The sequence below is a fragment of the Gavia stellata genome, chromosome 7, assembly GCF_030936135.1.
Source record: "Gavia stellata isolate bGavSte3 chromosome 7, bGavSte3.hap2, whole genome shotgun sequence".
Lineage (NCBI taxonomy): Eukaryota > Metazoa > Chordata > Aves > Gaviiformes > Gaviidae > Gavia > Gavia stellata.
Window position 1 is genome coordinate 16598249 of NC_082600.1, and position 25721 is coordinate 16623969.

The following is a 25721-nucleotide window of genomic DNA, read 5'->3' on the forward strand; positions in this document are numbered from 1 at the left end:
TTTTTCTCACAAGGTATGCCCCAATTTTAAGCATTATTTCTTCATATATTATAAAACATCTACAGTTGTAGAGAAAAATTTATTCATATATTAATGCAAGAATACTAGTACTAGGCAATAGACTATTTGAAAGTTCAGTTCCCCTATCTGCAGATCACATTGAAATTTTAATGTATGAAAACACAAGTTTTTATGATCAAAACCTGTTTTTTTATTTACATTGAATAACTGTTACAAAAGGAGCAATCTGAAAAATCTTTAAGAACACAGAAAAACATTTTACCCAAAGTTGATGTTAATTGCTTTTTTAAAAGCAATTACACCTTATTAAATTCAGTTTATCTGGATCCTTGCTTCTTAAGGCTTTCTTTGCACAGCTTAAAAGTAGCTAACACCCACTGACAGTACATTATTATTTTTTTCTAATAGCAACTATGGGTTCTGTTCCAAAGAGAGGTACTTGGGAAATCTGAACTCTATTCAAGGTACATTATCTTAAAACCTCTAAATGGATAGAACTGTTTTTATCTGTGTATTACAATTAATCTTACTATTGCAAAATATTCTTAAGGTGGTTATGGAAAGATTGTTTTTTTAAAGCCACATGATTTTTGCAAAGGATGAGTTGACCTGTATCTGTATCAGACATAGATGATAACTTTGATGAACACTGGAAGAGTTTATCTTTTCCTTTTTTAATTTTTTTTTTTAATTGTGTGAGACTAGAGCCTTACTAACATAGCTTTAGAAGTGACTACAACTTCACATAGCTTGTGAGAAAAGGGGAGAGTGCATTACATCTTTCCTTTCCGAAGTGTTGCTTCATGATTACCATCTAAACCCTGCTGGGCTGAACAGATTGGTTCGATAATTACATACAATAACTGCAGTGGGCAGGTAACCCTCAGCTGGCACAGGGCAGCTCCCCTGTGAGAACTTCCATATGCAAACTGCACTGATGGAGTGCATTAGGTACATCTTTCCTGCCGGTGCACAGGCCTGATTACCGCCAGCCAAGACTCCAAGGTTAGCATGTCAGCAGATTTGTGATGCATTAGGCAGGAATAAACACAGACACTTTTGTTCATTCTGACCAAAATTAAGGAGGACTATTTCAGCACTGTACTGCTTTTATATGAGAGATAATGCATTCCTCCCAATTGTACTAGAAAACATTTTAAATGCTCATCAGAAAAACAGATATCCAATACATGCTACGCAAAAGCAAAATACATTTATCTTGTTTCCAAGCTTATTTAATAAAAAGTGGTTTCTTAATCTTGATGCAGGTGAATTACATAGCAGTAGAAATCAGGCAGCATTCATCTGATAAAAGCAACACCTGTGCATCCGAAACTGAACATTAGAAGGAACCACAAATCACTAAGATCCATATTTTTCCAGTTTAGTTTACTCCCAATATTTCCCAGCAACTCTTCAGCACACATAAAAGTAAGATGTGGTTCTTGCCCTAAATAATTTAGTCAAGAGTTCCAGATACTTCCTTCAACACATGGTCCTCTTAGCTTCTTGTTTTTCTAGAACTATTATAAAATATCACACACACAAATCAACATGCATTTACTATACAGAAAAAAAAAAACAAACAACCCCAAAAAAACCCAACCTCCAGCAGAACCGTGGACTGTCTTTCATTTACTTATACATCTGGGGAAACTTGAGTTATGATACAGAAAATAAAATGTTAACTTTTACTATAGCAGACATCTGTGAGTTTTAGCCAGATACCAATACTGGAGAATGACTCAGATTCCAGAACAACCATGCTTATATGCAACATATAATGCACATCATGGCTCAATTAGCTATACAAGCTGAAAGCACAGGAGAATCCTACATTCTAAGAATTTATTTACACAGAAGCTAGAAATATTGTCTCCTGCTTATGAAATTGCATAACTTCAGAACACCGAATAACACTGTTTTAAGAAAGTAGTATGGTAGATTGCCCCAAAGGAATTGAAGAGTACGTGTCTTAAGACCTGTTGTGATTAAAAGATCAGTACAGACAAAATGCCATAAATACCCTATATTAGAGGTCACCACCTTCTCAAGGGTGGAGGCCAGACGGCATTTTTCTTTTCCAAATTAGACATTAAGCATGCCAAAAGAAATTCAGCATGTGCTAGAAGATACTGGATCTCAGAAGCAAGATGCTACTGACCAGCGGTAAGTTATCTTTATGGAAAGCAGTTCCTAACAGTTTGGAATTTGGAGCTTAACTTTAAAACACTCAGTCATCAAGTTCAGCTCCCTTTCAATGCTGAAAATACATATAATTTTAATTAGCATTCTTTGTTCTTCCTTTCTTCCTCTGTGTACCTAAATGTCCAGCTATTCTCAACCAGCACAAATCATCTTGTTGTTCTCCTAGCCTCTCATTAATGTCTGATACCCCTTGGAAGAAAAACCTAGTAGCATGAGTTCCCAAACATATATTCTGGGAAGGAAGACATCCTGCTGAAGACCCTCTTTCCATTCATTCTTGAAGAAAAGTGCAAAATATGACCTTGGAAGGAGGACTGACACAATCTATTCTTCTACCGTAGCCTCCACCACAGCTGTTACATGGCCTAGAAAATCCAACAGAGAAGATCTGTCTGGTATTTGCTCAAAAGCAAGGAGGCTATATCAACCTGATCTCAGGCAATCTTACTCTGTTTGGACACTCTAGCAGCAGCTGGCATGAAGCAGCTAGCATGAAGTCCACCGCAATATGAAGCAGACAGCTGAAAACACTTGTTCAAATGGGCCACTAACACTCATTTTTTTATGTAAGTGCTTGCACATACTTCTGACAACTGAGCAAGCTGACCATGCATACAGTTCCTCAAAGTAAAAAAAAAAAAAAAAACCAACAAAACACAAAAAACCCCACAAACCTACCCACCCCTGCCACAAACCCAATGTAAAAGCTAACTCCTAATTGATGCAAGTAGGTAAGAATCTATGGAAAAGTATTATCACACCCTTTGGGAATGGTCTTGACTGATACTGGCTAAAGAAATAAGATTTTTGAAGTTTTATTCCATTGGAAATATGCACTAGCCATCTCTGCTGGACAAGGACATTGAAGGTCACAGCTGTTGGCTCTGCAGCAGGCCAACTTACTCAGCAAAGAAACCAGCCAACCATTAAAAACGATTTTTTCCCCCCCCAAAACACAGGTCTCAAGCCATGTCGATCCACAGGGGGAACAGAAGAATTCATGCTAATGAACTCTCCTTTTGGACAGCTCTTTACACTCAGTTCAGCAGAACATATTAGTATGAAGATCACGGCTGTACAATTTTAGCCAAAGGACTATTTACTGGGCAAAAAGTAGTAAGAAAAGCTGGACACATATCCTCAGAAGACTTTAAAATCCTACAGCTTTTTTTCTTTTGTGCTTTTTGTCCATCTTTAAGACACTGCTGATCATGTCAGTAAGCAGGCAGAATTCTTGTACCATTATCCTGTATCATAATTCTCAGTTCCCTGATTCATGCTAAAGGAACCAATAAACTGCCCACCTGTTATTAACAAATGCAAATAAACAAGTAATAAATGCAGTTTGAAGTATGGGATGGTAACAACAACCACTAGCACCCACCACCACCAGCCTGTTGTGATAGGGCAAGGGGTAATGGTTTTCAACTAAAAGAGGGTAGATTTAGACTAGATATAAAGCAGAAATTTTTTACAATGAGGGTGCTGAAACACTGGAACAGGTTGCCCAAAGAGGTGGTAGAAGCCCCAATCCCTGGCAACATTCAAGGTCAGGTTGGATGGGGCTTTGAGAAACCTGATCTAGTTGAAGATGTCCCTGCTTATTGCAGGGGGGGTTGGACTAGATGACCTTCACAGAATCACTAAGGTATGATCATCAAGTCCAACCATCAACTAACACCCCCATGCCCACTAAACCATGTCCCACAATGTCTTGTCCACACGTTCCTTAAACACCTCCAGTGATGGTGGCTCCACCACTTCCCTGGACAGCTTATTCTAGTGTTTCACCACTCTCTCAGTAAAGAAATTTTTCCTAATATCCAGCCTGAACCTCCGCTGGAGCAACCTGAGACCATTTCCTCTCGTTCTATCACTAGTCACTTGGGAGAAGAGGCCAACACCCACCTCTCTACAACCTCCTTTCAGGTAATTGTAGAGAGTGATAAGGTCTTCCCTCAGCCTCCTCTTCTCCAGACTGAACAACCCCAGCTCCCTCAGCTGCTCCTCATAAGACTTGTGCTCCAGACCCCTCACCAGCTTTGTCGCCCTTCTCTGGAGACACTCCAGCACCTCAATGTCCTTCTTGTAGTGAAGGGCCCAAAACTGAACACAGTATTCGAGGTGTGGCCTCACCAATGCCAAGTACAGGGGCACGATCACCTCCCTACTCCTGCTGGCCACACTATGTCTGATACAGGCCAGGATGCCATTGGCCTTCTTGGCCACCTGGGCGCACTGCTGGCTCAACCTTTAAAGGTCCCTTCCAACCCAAACCATTCTATGATTCTATGATTTATTGTTCCATTGTTTGACCATTTTTTATTGTTATTACAAACATTTTCAACATATGATTTCCCTAAGGCTTAAAATTTTTTTATGCTGTATTCAAATGGGAGTCCAAATTTAGCATTTAAGGCTTCTTAAATATAAGGAATAAAATACCCCTAGCCTACCACTAAAGTTAAGACTCATAAATAACATATTAGATCACAGTGAATTCAACATGTGAATTCCAGAATCAAACAGTTGGCATAAAGATGTATACTTAAAACTAAGCTTTGAACTAGTCATAGAAAGGAAACTAATATGAAACAAAAACTAGACTTATTCTACCTTCCATGTATTTTGACACATCTGGAGTATCACCAATTTAAGGAAAATAAGTAAATTAACTGAATGTTTATCTGTTCAAATGTCATTGCAACTATATATACACATTCTGTTACCCAAGATACTATCTATTATGAAAGTACACCTATAAACATCATTTTGTATAGTTTTCATAACAATTAGTGAAGTTAAATTAGAGAAATAATGCATAAAAGTAGGACTTAATAAAACAAACATTTCACTATTTGCTTATTTCCTACTGGATGCAGTTATGACACCTACTTCCAATACCACTTTAACTCTTATTTAGCTGAAAAATAAAGCATTAAAAGCTGCCATAAATTTTTAGAGTAAAAACCTTTTGCATGGGATTTGTTTGCAAGTCTCCATTCTCTGACAAGGCAAAGTCAAGTACTCCATCATCTTTTTGCCCAATGGCCTTAAGACCTTGCAGAAGTATTTCTCGGAAATGCTGATAAACAGGTTTCTCTTCATAGCTCAGTAGCTTCACCTTTTCCATGTATTTGGCTATTTCATCTAAAGAAATGGTACCTCTGATTAATTTCTATTTGAAAACATTGTAATCATTCACTTTCACCACAAAAGAGTCAGAAATTATGCATGCACTACTTATGCTATTTTTTGAAATGGTTATTTATAAACTCATAATTATGACTTTACTACAACACATTTTAGAAAAAAATTACACCAAGGTTCATTACCCAGTGATGACAGCATCACTGTTTTTTACACATTCATTGCAATGAAGAAAACAGTCAGTAGTAAAACATGTAATAGGCCAACCTTCACCAGTGAATGCTTGTTTACATGATATTCCTTATGTCTATATTTAAAAATGTTGAAAAGGAAACTCAATGTTATCTCAGAACTTCATCAGTTCAAGACTGAAACGTGTATTAAAAAAATACATTAAACACTTGACTAGTGAAAAACCAGACAAGTCACTCTTGACAGAGAAAACTCTCTTCTGATCACCAGGAGTAGCTGGAAATAGCTAAATATTTAAGTATAAGATCCCAAGAAAGTGTATTTCTAACAGACTCAGGTTTAAAAAAAAATAGATCTACTCAGCAAATCACCAATCCCAAAATAGAAACAATCTAGACTTCAAGTTCGCATTACTTGGTATTTTGAATCTCTAAAATTCAGTTGTGAAAAACCAACTTACACATCTCATGTTTGCAAATACTTAATACTGTCTTTAGTCAGAAGCAATACATTATCTGCAGTTCATAGAACTGCAGCCAAAAGGAAAAGTCTAAACTTCTCCTAATCAACAATCTAATTCATGCCACTTTATTGTTGCTGATAAAAGTAAGAAGAAAAACAGGTACAAACTTAAGTAAACAAAGAAGACTTAAAGAAGCAACAGATTAGAGTACAATGCCTGAGACACACCTCCCAGGAAAAAAGCTGCTGACAGTCTGTCAACTCCTCACCTTTTGCAGCAACTCAATTGATCTGTTTTTATTTGAATACAGAGAAGCACAGCCTTCCCTTGTAGACACTCAACGTACCCTATGTAAATACGAATTTCAGAGCTTCTACCCTAAAGTTGCCTACAATTTGGTGATAGCACCCAAACAGACTGATGGATTTTTTTTTTTTTTTAAATAAAAAGGGCATTAAAACAAATTATTAGCGAATGCTTACCACATGGTACAAACTGAAGTATTTTAACTTAAAATAGCTCCTCTTACCTGGTTTACTTTTCCCAGGAAAGCATTTGTCCATCAAAACTGAAATATTATCTCTACACCTGAAAAACAAAATTATTCAAAACTATTGTTTCTTTCAAAGTTTGAATCTTGCCCTGTTCTGACAGACTTCCTTAGTACCTAGCTTGGGCCACTGTCAGAGACATGAAACACTACTAGATGAACCTTTGGTACAACTTAGTACAGCCATTTTTAGGAGTGCAGCACGTTTGAGAACCTGACAGGCTATCTGAAATATGTACATTTCTGTTCAACAGTTTTTGATTCCTACAAAAGCAAGCAAGTAGAAGACTGAAGGAAAAGAACTGGTCCATTTCAATCCCTCATATACCAATGCTCTCACCTCTTCCTGCTAGAGGACTCTAGCTGGTATTATTCAGAGCAGATCCCCTGCCAAAATAATAACTGGGGGGGAGCTTCACTAACATTGACAGAAACCAAAGTGTTAAAAGTACAGATAAGGAAGCCAGATACAAATACTTGTTAATAAGACAGAAACTGCTGTGCTGGGACAGGTTTCTTCATATTAAATATCTGACAAGAGAAGGTTGAGTGGGGGTGGGGGGAAGACAAAGGAACATAACAGTGAGGGAGAGGGACAAAAAAAAAAAATTTAAAAATCCCACATTACTAGCTCTCTATCTGGAATGATGCTCAAAGACATTTAAGATCCACCTTTAGCTCTCATTTCTGCCACTGACTTCAGAGCATGGTGTTATAAAGGCTACTCATACTCCATGCTTCAGTTCTCTTTCTGTAAAGCAGGACTAATGGTTACCTGCATACAGATAAGAGTGCTTTTTGGCTTAACCATGGCAGTGTTCTAAAGCGACAGTACCGTGGTGGATAAACAAGCATCTCTCATATGCAAAAGAAGACAGAGTAGAACAGTACAAGCAAAGTTTAATGACAAGCCAAAAGATACATGAGACACAATGAAGGGGGGGGGGGGGGGGGGGGTTGTATACAAAACAACAGGCTACACACCAAAAGGGAACATACTGAAAGTACAAAGCATTTCTACAGTAAGACATTTTCATTCCTATTTTCAATTTCAAAAGAGAAAGAAAACAAGTAGTTTCTCACCTGATTTTTGAGTCTCTGACAAAGTTTGGATCTTTCAAATTATCCTCCCATGGTAGATGGCCACTAAGCCAATGAATCATACAGTAACCCAAGATCTCCAGATCACCACGTCTCGATGGTGCTAAATATATATGCACACATAAAAAAAGAACCATAAGAGCAGCTAATAAAGCGCACACAGTTTAACAACAGTTAAAATCTGTAAATATGTTAAAACAATAGAAAGCCAATGCTAACAATGTAACACTACTGTATCTGTTACTTATTTCTTTATTTTAGCATGAAAGCAAGGAAGGAAAAAAATACTGTTCCTACATTTGGAAGGGTAACTTCATTTTCAAGTCCTTTATCAATCTCTTTCTTCTACTCAAGGATATGACATGCTGCAGTTATCACAATTTGGGAAGCTTTTTAAGTACTCCGATTGTGGAAAAAATTGAGCAAGTTAGTGAAGTGATTGACTTTCTGTTCAAAACAGTTTTTCTTCCCTTCTTCTATAACAAGGTAATAGTGCTAAAACCCCAGCTCCTGAAAAAATATTCCACGATGCTGAAATATTTTAGGTGGCCTGAAAACTGAACAGAGGACAATAATAGATCAGATCCCTAAGCCTTGCCAAAAAAAAAACCCACCCACATATACATTGACCACAGACTACATTAGAAGTATAAATGGGCAAATCAAATCATCTTTGTTCACGTTCAGTTTTAAGCATAGGTGCAACAGTTCATCCTGAAGTAAATAATAATTTTCAACTGATATTTTTGCAGGACACACTTCTATGCTTATAAACCAAAATTTAAGAACGAAGAAAATAAAGGTGGTGTTCACTATAAATCCTCAATGCTTAATCAGACATAGACCTGTCCTTTTCATGTTCAACCTTTTCTCACTTCTTGCCTTTTGATATTCAGTGACTATAGGCATAATTATGAAATAACATTTCATAATTAAATGAAGTTTTGTTAAAAAAACCTTCTAAATATTAAGCCATAAACAAGATAAGGAATATCGTGCATCTTTGCCAACTATGAAGGAAGAATGTTCACACTGATAACAAACTATTTTTCTCCTGAAAACAGGGCCAGTTTTTTTATTAAGATCTCATAAACACTATTCCATTTCTACTTAGTTAATAAAAAGCGATACACTAAACATCTTAACAATCTTTATAAATTAAGGAAATCTGTTTGAGAAAGTTACATTAAAAATATAGTAAATAAATATCAAAGTAGAAGTTAGTAAATGGAAAAAAAGAAAAATGCCAGCATAGTCTGTAGAGAAGAAAAAAAATATTTTTATAGATTCAGAAACCTGATTGTTTACAAAACTCAGTGCAGCAAACGAAGTCTTTTGTCTTTATGAAAAGGATGCAGAAATGCCTATTGCCAAGAACAAAGTTTTACATCCTTACCCACGCCCTTGTGTGCATCAATACTGGTATATTCAATAGTTCCATCATGACACCTTTTAGGATCTTCTTTATACACTTTGTGAACTCCTTCAGGACAGTATCGGTAGGCAAGTCCATAATCCACCAAGTACACCTAGTAATTTCCACAAAGAATTCTAAGATTAAAGAACTATAAATACAGAAAATATGCAAATCATAACCGTAACTCCCAACCATTCTCAGAACTTCTTAAAAAGTATTAAAAATGGTAATTTTTTTGACTTTAAATGATCCTTTCTCAGTGCTTCATTGAGATTACATGTGATTTGAAAACAATGTGTCAGGCAGGTTTTGTTGCTTGCGATATAGCAGTCTGATCTGGAAGTCATTTCTTCCTGATGCAGAGGACAAGTACAGTAAAATAGTCTGTTATTACCAGTAAGAAAAAAAAGATGTAATGTTCATAGAGTTATAAATACACTTACTGTCCTACCCTCTTTAAAGTCAGCTGTCCCATTTGAACACTAGTACATACTATTACTTCTCATTTACACCAGTTACTTTAAAAGAACTCAGATTATTTTACTTATTTCATGAGCTAAAACATTTGGGCAAGACAACACACATAATTCTGAAACTCTAATATGCATTGTTTGAATAGTAGAGAGAGTTAAAATGCAGAAAAATGAAAGACTTCCATAAATCAAGTGGAACAATCAACACTTTAAAGACCAATTTTTCCAAGTAACAGAACACTTATCTGATGGATTTCTTGAACAAAGGAATGAGGTAACAAAGCAGACAGGCAAACATAATTTACCAGTGTCCTATATAATTTTAAGCTTACACCTGCAAATACCTATTTGTGAGTCAATTTTTTTTTAATCTTGAGAATTTCTCTAGAATGTTATTTAGGGCAAATAGTCAATTTGATAACTATCCAGCAAAATGCATAAAAAATTTCATAGAATATTAACTAGACATAAATGTCAAGCAGAAATAATGTTACTATATACATTCTTAAAAATGAGCTTCTGCTAGATTTCACAGGTTCAAAGCCCTTCCATGTGCTGTCAAATATAAGGTTTAAAACATGAGGAATAAAATGCATCAGAAATACCTGATTAGGGTTCTTGTAACTCATAAGAAGATTTGAGGCCTTGATGTCTCCATGCACATATTCATGCTCATGGACATATTCCAGAATATCAAGCTAACAAAACAAAATACAGTCATATAAATGCAGTACCCAGCTCCACCCAGCAGAGGACCTGTACTCAGCACAAAAGTGTGATCTAACCGAAAGACTTACACAGGGAAGCCAGACTGTAAAAATATATTGTATTTTTTAAACTTACTATTCTCAGGCCTAATTGTAGTACAGTTTTATGGGAAAATCGCTTTGCATTCTCTTCATACGTCTTCTGAAGATCTCTGCCAAATCGGTCCATTATCATAAATCGATAACTAAACTCAAGGAAAAAAAACCCAACAGCAAAGTTACTGAATCGTATTTAGCAAAGTATTTTACCTATGTGTTAATTGTACAAATTACTGATTGAAAACATCTCTCTCAAAAGATAAATTGCAGGTACACAGAAAACAAATATATGGGAAATACTTGACTTTTTTAATGTTGTACATCAATTCTTAATTTTTTTACATCAGCTAGTCAAAAGACTGTCCATCAAAAGAACTGTTCTTTATTCCTGGCTAGTTATGCAATACAATAACAAGTACCCACAGAGGAAAATATCTGTATTGTAATTCACTATAGGTAAAGCAAGCATCCATTACTTACAGAAATACATTTTTTACTTTAGAAATGACTAAGTGACTTAACATGGTTACTTATAAAACTTAGGTTTTTGAAATCTATTATAACCTTTTTTTATCCTCTTATTAAAAACAAAAATCTCTCACTTGCCAAAGGTGTTCTGATATTCACCGCTATAGCCAAACTGGTTCTATTACTGTAAGAGCTCATAGTAGCTATATGAAAGAATCTCATGCATTAAACACCGAATGCAAAGAAAAATTTGGGAAAAAAAAAATTGTTATATTTACTTTTGCCTCTCAAAATTAATGTTATTTTTACATCAGATTAGTTTTAAAGTTGAGGACCTAGTAAAACAGTGATATTTCTGACATATTAGAGCGTACATCCCAACAGCCCTATGTTGTGGTCCACACACAGAAGCCTGACCTACTATAAGCTGCCAGAGAACTACTAAAACTTCTTGCAGCATAGCTGTATAGAGAAAGCCCACTAGGAAACAAGGACTGTTATATAAACAGGCATACAATTCAAGACCAAGTAACAAAAATCCTTCATGACATGGAACAATACTCAAAACTAACCCTAGACTTAAGACAAATTTAACATGAGACTAGCAATTATTCTAGCTCACAAATTAAGTCAAAAAACCCCTATCCATAGGGAAAATAAAAGATTTAGAGAGAGCACTAAGTCTTTTATAAGTGAAAATACTCTTTTAAGTGCACACCACACCAGAAGAAAAACTTTAAAGGTAGTCATACTATTCAAGGACTTATACATTAGAAGTCAACTTCATTTTAATTCAAATACGAAAAGCTTCTAAACCACATCTATATAGCATCACTGTATTACAGCAATGTTCGAGACAAATGAAAACTAAATCACTAAGAATGGAAGAGACACAGAACACAGATAAGATGTATCTATTCATCTATTCCTTAAACACACTCTGTTATGAACATGAAACTTTGTAGCAGAAATGAACAACATGAAGATAGGTGGAAAATACATCTTGTAAAGTAAATTAGTTTAAAAGGGATAGTGGTTGTGGATGAAATAAATCCCCGTATATGCCAACAAAAGATATATTCACCTGTTTCCATTTTTTTCATGCAAGCCAGAACCCCAGTATCTTGGTACACCTAAATATTTCAGTTTATGGGACTTAGTCCACTTCTGAACTGAAAATACAAATAAAGGTAAGTTCATGAATTCACATCAGCAGAGACTTACATAAAAAGGGAGTACTCGCATCACTTACAGTTTCTGCATACATGTGAGCTGCTTATTTCATGGAAACTTGTATGCAAAGTATACTGGAAAGTTAATGACGCATCCATTGCAGGGACAAAGATGCAACTAAAGTTTCGATTTAGACAATACCATCAACACAACTATAAAGAATATCTTACCAAAAAATCCTAATTTTACTATATGTCTGAATTAGATTTCAATAATTTAAAAATAATTTTGAAAATGACCTGAAAAGGATTCTCTTAAAGTAATAAAGACCTTACTCCTGTAGGCTCTATTTTCCTAAATGCTTGTAGTTCATCAAAAACATTTTAATAGACTGCTTACTTTCATCTGGCTTAGCAGCTCGCATGTAGAACTTTAACTCAGTAAAAAGAGGTCCATTCTGGCTGGGTTCCTTCAAGACAATTTAAAATTAGTTAAAAACTGCTGTGTTAGTGCCTAATAATTATTAAAAGCTCACAAAATGTAACATTCGCCCTATAAAAGCATATTTTCCCTTAAATGCTCTATCCAGTGCTGATAAATTCAATAGCATATGTTCTTTTTATAAAAGAAGGTTGGGTCTAAAAGGTTATTTTTATTATAAATTGCTTAACATTAAGGGTATCAAAGAATCCTTTCCCATAAAAAAAGATTAAAGAATAACAAATTAACTGAAATGCATAGAATTACCACCAATAATTGGCAGCAAAAGTTTAGCAGAGAACATTAAACAACATTTATTAACTCAGATTTTTCAGATTAAAGCTGGATTGCATCAGCTGCAATAGCCATTAGTGAGCCTAAAATAACATCTGAAATTATTTGATGGAAATATCTTAATGAAAGTTAAATTCTTGCTGAACATAAGGTATTTTGTTCCCTTCATACATTAGTTGATCAAGGTAAAAATTACACAGGATTTCACAATTTCTCTTAAGCTAAATTATAAGAACTACACCTATTTTGACTTCAGAGTCTTGTATTTAAGCTAACATAAGGTATTTCAGTTCCATTTTCTAGGGACAAATCTATGGTAAGCCACGTATTACAAGTAAAGTGCAAGAGAGAAATTGGTTTGAAAACACCAAAGCTTTGAAATACTGCAAGAATTGCAAATAGGCAAGTACCTTGACTCTACATTTCCAGAATTTAGCACAGAAAAAAGTGATTTCAACTCTTGCAATTTTTAAGTGATTGATTTTGAGATAAGCTTAAGCAATTTATTTTAGTCTAGTTACTCATACATGTCCAAATTAATTCTATCTCAGTGAAATTACCTGGTTTAGAATATCCTACACTTAAAAATCTAACCAAAAAGAAATATGCGATTACTGGCAAAGAAACCCAGAAAGGATACAATCACATCGTATTAGCAAAAGTTCCAAGATATGTAACATCAATTTTAAATGGTTTTAATTGTCACTTTTAAATGCAGATGTTGAAAATTGCTAAAGGTCAGACTGTACCACTCAGCTAATAGAGGCTTACTGCTGTCCGACATTAACGAAGCAATGTAAAGAGATCAAACACACTAATGAACGTGGGCTCTCATGTGCATCGGATGTATTGGCTCAGAGTAGGAAGACCAGTCAGAATGAGAGCAGATACCAGCTTAGGCACCACTCCTAGGCCTGGATGCTCGATTACAAAGATACCGCCTATCTCCACCTCACTTTCCCCAGCAGCACTGCCCTGATAAACAGTGGAGCCAAGACAACGGTTTTCTGGCCCTTCCTTGTGAGATCAACGTTCAGACTTAAGCCGTGAACCAGAACAAAAAAAAAAAAACAAAACAAAACCAAAAACACACAACTAGACCAACTGATCAATGCACATAAACTCTGGCACATGCATATTTACTTTCAGTTAGTTTATTTATCCACTACAGACAACAAATTAGTGATATAGATTATATATACAGAGGAGAAGGGTTAAATAACTGCAATATAAGAATTCAGCTATCTTGAACAGACGTTACTTGACCTATTCACTCGTTTCTGTGTAGCATAATCCATTAATACTCTAACTTAATTAGAATATAAATAATACATACTATTTTGATTCAATTTACATAGGTTTGAAGAACATTATTTGTTACCAAAATACATTGAAAAACTGTAGGTGTTAAAAATTCTTAAAATATTTATCTTTAAATAAATTATTCCACAAAAAAATATGTCTCAGCACTGAAAAAAAGATATTTCTTTCTCTAGTCAGAGCAAATACTGAAAATCTGGTATCTTTTCATACTTGGGGGGATGGATAAATGATTTAACCATAAAACAGATCTTCATGTTGACTATGAAGCTGTTTCCCCATAATACCATTAATTCTACATACAGATAAATAAATGCATACACTGTGTTAAAAAGGCTCATGTAATGATGTCCAATATTTGCCATACTAGACATCTTACAATACGCTAAAACCAGAAAGACTTCAAACACAAACTTCTACAACTTTATGCCCAGGGTCATTATAAACAGATGATTTGCAAAACTGAAATTAAAGTCTAATTAGAAAAGATATCATAATGAAAGATAGTATGGAGAATGTGTCGTAATCCAACAAATTTCTTCAAGTAATATTTTAAGAACTGTGATCTTTTTCAGCCAGCCATTTAATGAAGTGTTATTAAACTCTGCATCCACTCCTGAACAATGACATCTGAAAGGTCCACATGTTAAAAAGCATTTCTTTTTTTAATAAAAACTGTGATTCATTTTGTACTGCTCAGACATCAATACTATGAGGATATGTCAAAGACTAAGCCAATTTCCATCCCACTTTAATAGCTTAATTTGAAGAACATTACTATAGAAGCACATATTTTGTTAAATGCTAATAATTGTTCAAAGCTGTTAACCACTTTGCTTCGGCTGATGGATCAACTAGGAATCACCCAGGCATCAGAAAATAGGCCCTTATCCGTAGCTGTATTACACTAAACCATACAGGCCTAATAGGTTATAGGTCAATTTGTGAGGGCAGCAAAGACTAGGGCTACTCTTTATTGCCATAAAGACAAAATTATAAAAGACAAATTGAAAGTGAGTAGTCATCTGGGAGATTAGCAATGGGGGTATTTCCAAATTGCTGCAACAAAGTGAATTCAGCATAAAAGCAACCCAAAAGTTTTGACAACTCTTCTTATATTCAGAGCCCAAAGTGGAGAAGAGAAGCAGATGGACAGGTTTCAACCTCAGGGAAAGAGGAGGATAGCAATTACGCACAGCATAAAATAATGCACACCTGACGATTTTCCAAGCAAGTCAGAGTGGATTCTCCCACAAAAGTCAAATGGCGATCTGCTCCTGATCAGTCCAAACTCGGCAGGAGCCAGTAATGAGGAGCTAATGCCTCTCATGTTATCAGCAGTGGCTTGCCTATGAATGTCTGTTATCTGCCTCTAAAACAGGCCACAGCTCCTGCATAATGGACACCCCCTGCCCTCGATGGCACAGGTTGGGCATGCAAAAGCAGGCTGCCACCATGCAACAGCTGCAGGCTAGGGCTCTTGGTCTATGTGGAATTCCTACCCACAAACACCTAAGGCAGCAGCAGTACGCTGATGCTGAAAGTGTGGTAATTTGACATTTGCATCGTAAGCAGTGCTTTTTTCAGCAAGTGACAATTTTGGAAAAAGGGTCATCATCAACAGCACCTTGGGGTGTCTGAACAGTATCAAAACCAGTACTCTAAAATTTCCCTGTAGTCAGCAGAGATAAATATCAAGATTAAAGGCATATACTAACTAAAATGTATTTTGTTCTAAATTAACCTGATCTTTTAGTTGCAGCAACTAATGTTAAAAGTATTAACGTATTTACATAAGTGACCAACTATTGTGGTAAAGCATTTCAGTATCGCCATATAATTTAATAAATAAAAGATTAAAACATTGCAGTTCTGAACTGTGCTAAAGAACTTTTTTTTTTTACATCGTGAAGTTCTTGTACAGTTTTCTGGTATTTGCTTTTGTCACAGGACCAGAAGTACCACCAAGATAATGAATGGTCTGGATCTACTACGGCTGTTACCATATTCCTAGGTTTTTTACTAAGACTTTACCAGGGAATCACATATAATAGTAGGATCTATACAAAATAATCTAGCAAAATTTAAGAAAAAATACTTTATACCTTAGGAAGAGAACATTACAGCCAAATTAAGTTAAATAAATCTTTTTTAAGATTAAAAACATAAGAAAATTTCAATTAATAAAAAGAATTCACTGATTTGCTACAATGGGCTAAAAATGAGCAATCAACAATGCTTTTTCTTCCCTGCAATAATTAGGTTAAAAAAATTATGTGTCAATGCCATTTTAATTCAATAGAAATTAGAATACGTATGTGTTTTATGAGAAAACATTTAAAGGACATTGTATCTGTAGGGACCTCAGGAATCAAAGTTTTGCTGTTTCTACTCCCAACCCATCTGTCAGCTTACCAACATCCAGTGGTGAGCTATAGTTCACACAGACTCACTGTTGAATCACAGGAATTCGCCAAAAGCTAGCCAGATTTAATTCATTTTGTGATATTTGGGCTGTTTACGGGAAGCGGCAAATGAAACAGAATCTGATCCATTTCATGAACCTTTTTCAACTCTGCTGATGTTCCAATATCCACCTTCATACATATGAGTCCCAACTCTCAGCAGTGTTCCTCTATATCACCACACCTACTTTTATTTTAAACAGCACTATGCAATTGTATTATTTTCAGTCAGAAGATATTTTAAATTTCACATGCTATTCTAGAATAAACATTTTCAAGTTGTGAAGTAAAGATTCAAATGCTCTCTTACCACTTTTGCAACATAAGGTGCATCACTGCCAACTGACTTTGAAGAATTAACATCAGCTGTTAAAAAGGAGCATTTATTAGTAGTAGGAGAGGAAACTGTCACAGAACATACACTTATTTGCTATAGAGCATGGACAAACAAATGACAAAGCAATTAAGTACTGATGTGAACATGTATCAGTACCTTAGACTTTGGTAAGAGAACTACTCTATACGACAAGACTACTCTATATGGATATAGTCTTGCATTATCCCTTCTGTTTGAGGAGAACAGGCAGTTTACTAAATAAAGGAGTTCTTTTTTATTATTCAGTACCTTTTTCCTAGTCAATAGTATTTCTTCCTTTTCTAGGACTGTGATGAATATACACAGTTGTGGACATAAAGATGATAAACACATTCTCTCTACTATCTTGCCATGTCACATATCCAAAAGTGACCTTCTGTTGCTACTAAGCTGTTGATTTTTGTGACAGAAGGAGATACAGGTATGATGGACATCAAGTTAGGCAAGCACGAAGTACAGGAACACTCAGAGGCACAGCTTTGTGCAAATGATGGGGAAGCAGAGGACAAGCTTTGGCTTGAACAAAGCAGAAATTCTTAACATGAAGAACTATGCAATTTGAGTGAACTGGAACTCCAGTCTCAGTAAATTTAGTAGCTCACTAAGCAAGGCTGAGTAAGTAGTAGAGCGCTTCTTTGGCAAGAAGCCACCCACTGGTCCTGTTTTTCCTCATACTCCACTTATGCTGCAGTCTGTTCATTTTGAACGCAGGACGGATTATTAATTTTTTTTTTTCAACTCAGTATGAATTCAGTGCAACTTTTTCACCACGAGCAGGAAGACCATAAACGCATAGCAAAAGAAAACCTTATTATCATGATCATATTAACTTTCATCCCTTCAAAACTGTCTGGAAAATGACTAGGGGCAATCAAGTTTTTTAATTCCCTGAGGCATCCTCAAGGCCTCTCTTATTTGAACAGATAACAGAGATACTAAGTATGGAACACTACCCACTAAAAGACGTTTTCCTTAAATTCAATAAACAGCACTGCAAAACAAGATCTCTGCTGATGCTTTCAACTTAAAGTCCAAGACTTCAATTTGTTTTCAGCATTGGTTACATAAAAAAAAAGTGTATGACTTATGTCAGAAGTTCACAAGGCAACGAAAAAGTCAAAAGCAGCACTAAAGTCAAAATACTGGCTGATCAGTAGCCTCCACAGAATATGCTTAGACAGTTTCAGTTCAGAATTTGTGATATAAGGACACTTATGCAAAAATCCCTTCTTTCAGCCAGACCAAAAATCAAATTTAAACAAATACTAATCTATCCTTTCATTGCTAAAAAGTAATACAGATTTTGGGTTATAAAAAATAAATGAACTACCACCGGAATCTCATAGAACCACAGTGCTTACACAATGACCATTTGTCCACTCTTGTCATTTTTTTCCAACACCGTGAACCAAGCTAAGGTTCTAGTAAAAAAATCACTTGAAGACGCTCTGCATTTCTAACTTAGGGTCAATTTTTCATTGCTTTGAGTAAGGATAAACATCTCGCTCTCTATTTTAAAGCATTATCAAAAATAACTACATTTACCAAGGTATAGGCGTCCAAAGCCTCCTTGCCCTATAGGGACACCTAATTTCCATTCCTTTCTTGATGTATCTGCTAGAACCTCCCCCAGAGCAAATACTTCAGCAAGTTTCCTTTTTGCAGGGGCTCTTTTTCCAGCAGTCGTCTTATTATATGGCATTTTCCCTGGAGGGAGAGGAGGGAAGGAAAAAGAAAAAAAAAGCATAGGTTACATGCTGACCAGATTTATTTTATGTAGAAATCTGTTAGAAGTATGAAAAAGTATGGATTGTTTAAGTTTCAATTTGTTACTACAACGATACTTCAAAAGAAATACAGGAAGTAGTTTCATTGGCATGAATTCTAAGTGAAAAACAACTATTTTTTCCAGGCACCACAAAAAAATTTGACAGCAAAAATCTCCACATGAGAAACCTATTAGAAGACGTTGTATTTACACACATGCTAGAGAAATCTCGGAATCTATCTTACTCAATCAATCACAACCAATCATAGGTCTAAACTTAGAAAAAAGTAAACTAATGAAATAAAGCTCATTGGTTTTCCTGGAGTGAAACTTGCTTACTGAAGAAGTGTCAAATAGTCCAAGTCCTCAGTAATAATATGAGGAACTCCTCTTAGCTGTAAAAAATACCAAAAAAATTAAGCCATTCAAACAGTTATTTTTCCTCCTATATAACTGCAAGCAACAAAAATGAAAGTCTGCTTACTGTTCACAGGGCAGCATTTAGTAGATGATCAACAAACTAGTACATAACTACATATTTTGAGATCATAAATGTAAAAGTATTACTTTTGCCTTCTCCCAACCTCAGGTCTCGGATAAGCAATATTTCCAGAAATAACGTGACAGCCCACTGGAACCAAATAAGTGCATCTTTCTGTAGAACAGGCCTCATTTTGAGCAAATAAATGTTTTGAGTTTTTAGCAGAGCCAGATTTTGATTCAGTAAAAGAACTTAACTGAATATGCGGCCATGATAGGGCAAAGAGTACACTAGATCTCTTTACATGAAAGGCCTTCATGATTTGTTTTACAACGAACTGATCTTTCTCTCTACCTTATGAAGATAAAAGGCATACAAACAGCCACAGTTATTTTCTAAAAGACACTGTTCTGACTGGTAGGATTTTTTTTTTTTTTTTTTTGCTTGGGGAAGCAGGAAAGAATATTAATACAGAATACAGGAAGTTTCAGGATAGCAAAATATCTTTTTCCCATTAGTCCAGCTACTCCATAAAATAAACCTAAGCCAAATGCAGTTACTTAACACCAGTTTTCCTCTTATAGTTCTAATGTTCCTCTAGGACTTTTTTTGATTTCCCAAATGGAAAACCACATAACTATGACAGCTGCTCCAGAAGTGCTCCACCCTCTGCAAGCCTCTTTTCTGACTAGGTAGCATCTTCAGGAAATTTTCTTCCCCAAATAATGTCTGTCACCCAACTCACATCCGAAGAGAGCAGCCCATACCTATTTCTCTACTTAATAAATGCAAGAATAACTGCCAAGTTTCCTGAAAATGTTATTCTGTCCACGAATATTCAAGTCTGCAGCTGTGACTGACCAAACCCCTAGGGGTGAAATAAAGCCAGACAATGGATGGAAAACTCCATGAAGACAGGCAACGGTGCCCAAGGAGCTCCATCGATAATGCAAAGGAGCTCACTTTAGCTCAACACAAAGGGAACCAGTGGGTGGCCTTTGTTGTAGGTAAACAGCTAAACAACAAACAGTTGAGCGGAGCTCAAAATTGTTGAGCGGATGAAATGGTGGTGTAAATGTCTCCCGAGTTAGCCAGGCCAGCGCAGGGGGAGTGAATACAAGGCTCAGGCCAACATGAGTATAAAAACTAAACAACCAGCAAAAGAATTTCAAAGTGAGCAATGGGCCTGAGCTGGTTTCAACCCAGGTATTCATTTCCCGTGGCTGGGGACACCAGCATCGTGATGGTGAACATATTACAGAGACCGGTCATGGGAATCACATCAGTATTGTGACTGAACCGTGTATTGCAATTGCTATATTTTGCCAAGTGTAACTTACATTTGTATTGTTTTCAGGATATTTTGTATCACTCTCCTAAATCAGAAATTCCATATAGCATCAACTATCTTCAAGTAAGTAAATCTGTTATTAAATACTACGCCCTCCATACATGGAAGATCTAAAAGAATCGGGTCAGAGAATATTGGGACTCTGGCACCAAGGAGTCTGCAGACACCACAGTCATTCAATCTAGGAATAAACACAGAAGAGAAGGTGTATGATTCCATGCCAAAGAAAAGTTCTGCTTTTTCAGGGTCCTTATTAATCTCATAAGTACCTCTGTGTCACAGAACCGCATCTGAATACCTACTGTGGTTAAAGGAGTAACTTCAGCAAAACAGTATTATGAAATACCCACATCACAGGAAGAGACTGGTATGTAGCCATATCTACACTACGCAAGCTTCCTCATTATCACAAAACAAGATGTTTTAATTCTGCATTACTTTCCCATATTTCCACTTACCTCTATACAGTAACACTTTTCCCTATAATCAAGATACAGTTTTGGAATTTTACACTTAAATTTTAAGACTAACTTTACCCACAACTTTATCCATACCCTGTCTTCAAGAAACACCTCTCTTTAGACCTCTTCATTTTTTTTTTTTTTCCTTTAAATCTTCAAGGTGATACATACTAGACTGTCTTAGAGGAAGGTTCTTCCTCCAGATTTTCTACAGGAAAAAAAATGAGACTTCCAAGCACCAAATGCAATTCCTGCTAGCTTAGCTAAGACCATACCAATAAGAATGTAATGGTGTCAAAGCTCCAGAAGGAAGAGAGAGTGGTAGGAATGGCTATGTGTTGATATCACTTACAAGAGCGGGCCAAAAAAGATCACAGCAGACCTTTAAGCAGCTTCTCAAGACATCCAGATCAAGAAAACGATTAAAACAAAGGACAGACTGAAACCATTAGAAGTGGTAATGGAAAATAAACCAGAAGTCTGGAGCCCCAAGACTGACTCAGATAGGAGAAAAAGAAAGCGCAAAAATCAGCAGTGTTGCCTAATGACTCAGATGTTGGACAAGATCACACTAACTGTCATCTAAAGGGTACAAAAACATATACAAAATGAGCATACTGTCCTCAAGTTAAGAACAACATAAGAGACATGAAGAGGGCTTGAAGGACTGCATCCCTTGACCTCCGAGTTACTACAAATAATTCCAGCGAGACTTAGACAGATACACTTAGGTGCTTGAATGCTGGATAGACTGCTGTCCAGTAAAAGAAAAATTTGTAGCCTCTTTTTCAACAAAGCTAGCAAGCCAGTGAAATAAAACTATTGATATGCTTCACATCTTTGACATTCACAGTCAGTGTCTTGATAGTAGCCTCACTTAAAAGGGAATTAAGTTTACTTAAAATAGCTCCTCAAGAGTATTAAAGAAGGAGCTGGTGTTTCCCTCTTTTTTTCCTTTTTTTGTTTAACATGGTCAATAATTGTATGCCTGAATGTATTTAGTTAAAAAAAAAAAAATTAATGACAACTTCCCTTTATCCATAAAAGCAAAAATTCAAAATGGACATAAGTTTGAATGTCCCCAGCTGGGAACCCTGCCCTTAACAAATACGCTAGATACACATACATGGTTTCTTGGCTGTCTATATTCATATCCATCTGTTAAGATGGCACTGTGCCTACTTACAAGTTGGTCAAACTATCAGTAGGCCAGAGGTGCCAAACACTGATCGCTTTCAATGGGCAGCATGCACAATGCTAAGCACCCACTCTTTTGCAAAAAAGCTTTATCCATGGAAATATTTAAGCAATGTCTGTACATGCTTTCACATTTATTTGGATAAATCTATTCAAGGATCTTCTATTGACTGAAACCAAAACCACCTGGAAACTGCAAAAATTTTCTACATGAAAATATTTGAACTGGGAAAAAAAAAAGACAAAAATAATGAAAAAAGATAATGACATCGTAGTGCAAATTGTATCGTTCTATGTGCTTTTCAACTCAATGATACACCAAACATGAGGAGTTTGTCAGGAAACTTCTGAACCAGCAAATATGATGTAGAGCTGCCCACTATATATTGCACAACTGGAATAAAGTAATCTACTTCTCCCTAAAATCACCTTTAAAAATTAACAAACACACACACAAAAAAAATCACGTTTAACTTTCCTGCATCTCAATTACCTCTCCCCATCAGTAAATGGAAATACTTTCTATCCCACAGGTACCGTGAAGCTTAATTCATTAGTGCCGGCAACCATGCTGAAGTCCTTGGAAATAGAGTGTCATAGATGTCAAGTACGATACTATCATTCAAGTATCAAACAGACCTGACCCTACTTAGCTAACGTATCTGACAAGAACGATTTTCAAGGTGCCTGATTGTAAACAGCAGCATTTTATGTGGCTACAATACGCTCAAAACAAAGATTTTGCTACTAACAAGTATGAATAACAAAAGTCTGTTTGTCTAAACTCTCTCCAAAACCTCTTAGTACTACAAAGGCTATTTCTCCTGCTTCTCTCAAATAAAACATCTTGGAAGAAACTGAATACACTGTACTTGAGATATGCAGACAATTTTGCATCAATAGTGCTATTAGTGGTGTTATCTTTACAAATGTTGTCTGCAATGGTTTCTACTCCAGCGATACTTGATCTCTTAGAATAAATATGAATAGCCACTTCTCAATTTTTGTTGGCATCCATTCTCAATAAAACTCCAAAATTAATATAAAACAAATTTATTTTGAAGGAAGTATTTCTGCTGTGTGGCAAGTCAGACTGGTTTCTTCCTGATCCTCTTCTTTTATTCTCTGGAAATTGTCATTTTTATGGTTGCTTATCTCAGTAAGACCTATTTTCATTCTCAACACAGAGAAGGCATGCTGGTGACCTGTGCTCCTCTTCATGAACAGGCAGACCCAGCAAGACCTGAAATCTATGTGTCATTAATACTGTTCTTCAGTCATAGCAAGACATCTAAGTCTGCCTGCAAAAAAGAAAATAAAGACGAGCAAAAAACAAGTTTTTGCTCAAGGACTGGGAAGGAAAGAACATGACACTTTAAGACTTCTGAATACTGTAAAACTGGTTCATAGGAGGGACCACCAAAAAAAAAAAAAGTACCTGAAGTATCAATGACTTGTAATACCAAGTGAGGTAGATAGTGAACAAAGACTTTCTTGCATAAATTGGACATTCTGTGACTGATCTAGCATTGTGTTACATTTCTGAGTACCACTGTAATTTCATTTCCTGGTGCTTTAGACATCTGACAAATAACGGTACTTATGGAGGAAGAGGCGCTAGGGTTCTTTCCCCAAAAAATAAGAAAACATCTTTTTACACAAAAGAAATAAAAACGTACATTGGTGGACCACAACTGATGAGAAGCATTTCATCACAATAGCACCATACTGGGCAAACTGAACACTTTTTTCCTTTTTTTTTTAAAAACACACTGAGGTGACTTTTTAAAATTTCAGAATGCAGCTTGTTCAGACATAGGAAACAGTCATTTACAAGAGGAATTACTGTGTTGCTAACTAATGTTAAATTGCCTTTTCAAGAATACATTTCCTCCTCTGAACAGTATTTAAGGTTCTCCTGCAAATCCTAAGCATCACTCAGATAGTTATTGCAATAAAGAACACAATAAGCTTTATAAGGTGCCAAGTCATCTGTTACTCCATCTCACCACCAAACCAACAGCAAGTACCTATGCACATGAGTGAGACACTGAGCTTAAAGGCTTTCTGATAGTTTGGCACACTGTATAAAAATCAACAGCTCTAAAATTCATTGGAAATCCTACCTCATTTGGGGATTATCCCCAAGAATTAAGTGGACAGCTTATTCCTGCAGAGGAAGGCACAAGCCTTTTGACACAGTAATAGCTACAGGAAGCTTCACAACAGCTTTTATATTTTGGCTAATAATAAAAAGGGCCCATGGATTCCCTATGAATTAATAAAAGCTTTCAGCACAAATAGAAAAACAAAGAAAACAATAGGGTTCACCCTGCCTTCAACTGCATAAGTCTTAAACAAGGAAGTCAAACAGAGAGATAGGAAGTGAAGAAAAACCACAACCACTGACAGACAGAAACCAGCTTAGCCCAGTTCTTACACAACGGGCCTGTACTGATCCTAAAATTGCAGATTTTTATTTGTGATTTGTAGGTTTGTATTTTAAAAAATAAAAAAAAATGTTTACTTTAAAGCAAAACTCAGGAATGCCTCCCAACCAAGGTGATGTTTTGTTTGTTAGCCACACCGGGATGTTTCTGAAGGTGACAAACCTCTAAGCGGCACTGAGTATAGCTTTGAGTCTGCCTCCCCCACCTCGCCTTAGTACTAAAAAAAAAAAAAAAAACCAACACGAAGGAAAACAACTTAGGCCGCTGGCACCAAAAGCAGCTTTAGAACCAACAGCCCATGAAGGCGGGGTAAGGGGGTTGCCGCACAACCCCAGGGGTGAAACTGAGGGAGCCCACCTGCCCCCATTCTCCTCCTCCCTGCCGGCCGAGGGAGATGCTTCCGGCGCCCCAGGGTGGGACGGGGGCGGGGGGCAGGAAAGGTGCCTTCCCCTACGACCGGTAGCGGACGAGAGGGAGGAACAGGGCTCGAGCGGGCCCCCGCGGTACCACCAGCCTCCTTAGCGAGGGAAGCGGGAAAACCCGGCCGCAAACCGCCAGAAGGGCCGGGGACGCACGGCAGGCCAAAGGTGAGGCGAAACAGCGCCCCAAAACTCACCTCCTAAAAAAAAACTACACCCAAAAAGCAGACGCCGGCTTCAAATACCTCCTCCGTGCCCAGGCCCGGCCGCCGCTCCTTCCACCCCGTCCGAAATTCCCACACTGCGAGGAGCCCTGGGGCGGCCCGCCCGCTCCGGCGTTCACCTCCCAACACCGCCCGCGCCCATTGGACCGCCGTCCAACGGCTGCCAGCCCTCGCCCCGCCTCGGGCGCGGTGCCTGCTGGGAAGTGTAGTCTGTGGCCTCGGCGGGCAGCCGCCCGCGAAAGTCACCGACTGCCCTTCGCAGCAGGCACCGCGCCCGCCACGGCCAAGAGCTGAAGTGTTTTACGGGGGAGCTGTACGAAATTTAGGCGTTTTAAGCCAAAATAAGTTTGGAAAGGCCTTTGTCAGGCTGATGCCGTGTGGCAATAACCGCTGTCCAGGGAAACAGGCAAGAC

General features: G+C 36.9%; 1 protein-coding gene across 2 annotated transcripts in view; it reads right to left on the bottom strand.

The window, feature by feature from the left end:
- Window positions 1-25384, bottom strand: part of VRK1 (VRK serine/threonine kinase 1) — a 37632-nt gene extending 12248 nt beyond the window's left edge. Inside the window, exons 1-11 of one of the 2 annotated variants that reach the window (XM_059819422.1) lie at window positions 25282-25384; window positions 18503-18664; window positions 16892-16947; window positions 12422-12491; window positions 11934-12021; window positions 10419-10527; window positions 10181-10273; window positions 9082-9214; window positions 7668-7788; window positions 6564-6622; window positions 5201-5379 (exon numbers count right to left, since the gene is read on the bottom strand). In XM_059819422.1, coding sequence (XP_059675405.1) covers window positions 5201-5379; window positions 6564-6622; window positions 7668-7788; window positions 9082-9214; window positions 10181-10273; window positions 10419-10527; window positions 11934-12021; window positions 12422-12491; window positions 16892-16947; window positions 18503-18659 — 1065 coding nt within the window. In that variant the 5' untranslated portion in view covers window positions 18660-18664; window positions 25282-25384. The remainder of the gene's footprint in view (window positions 1-5200; window positions 5380-6563; window positions 6623-7667; window positions 7789-9081; window positions 9215-10180; window positions 10274-10418; window positions 10528-11933; window positions 12022-12421; window positions 12492-16891; window positions 16948-18502; window positions 18665-25281) is intronic. The other variant, XM_059819423.1, reaches the window with a different exon arrangement.
- Between the last annotated feature and the right edge of the window lie 337 nt (window positions 25385-25721).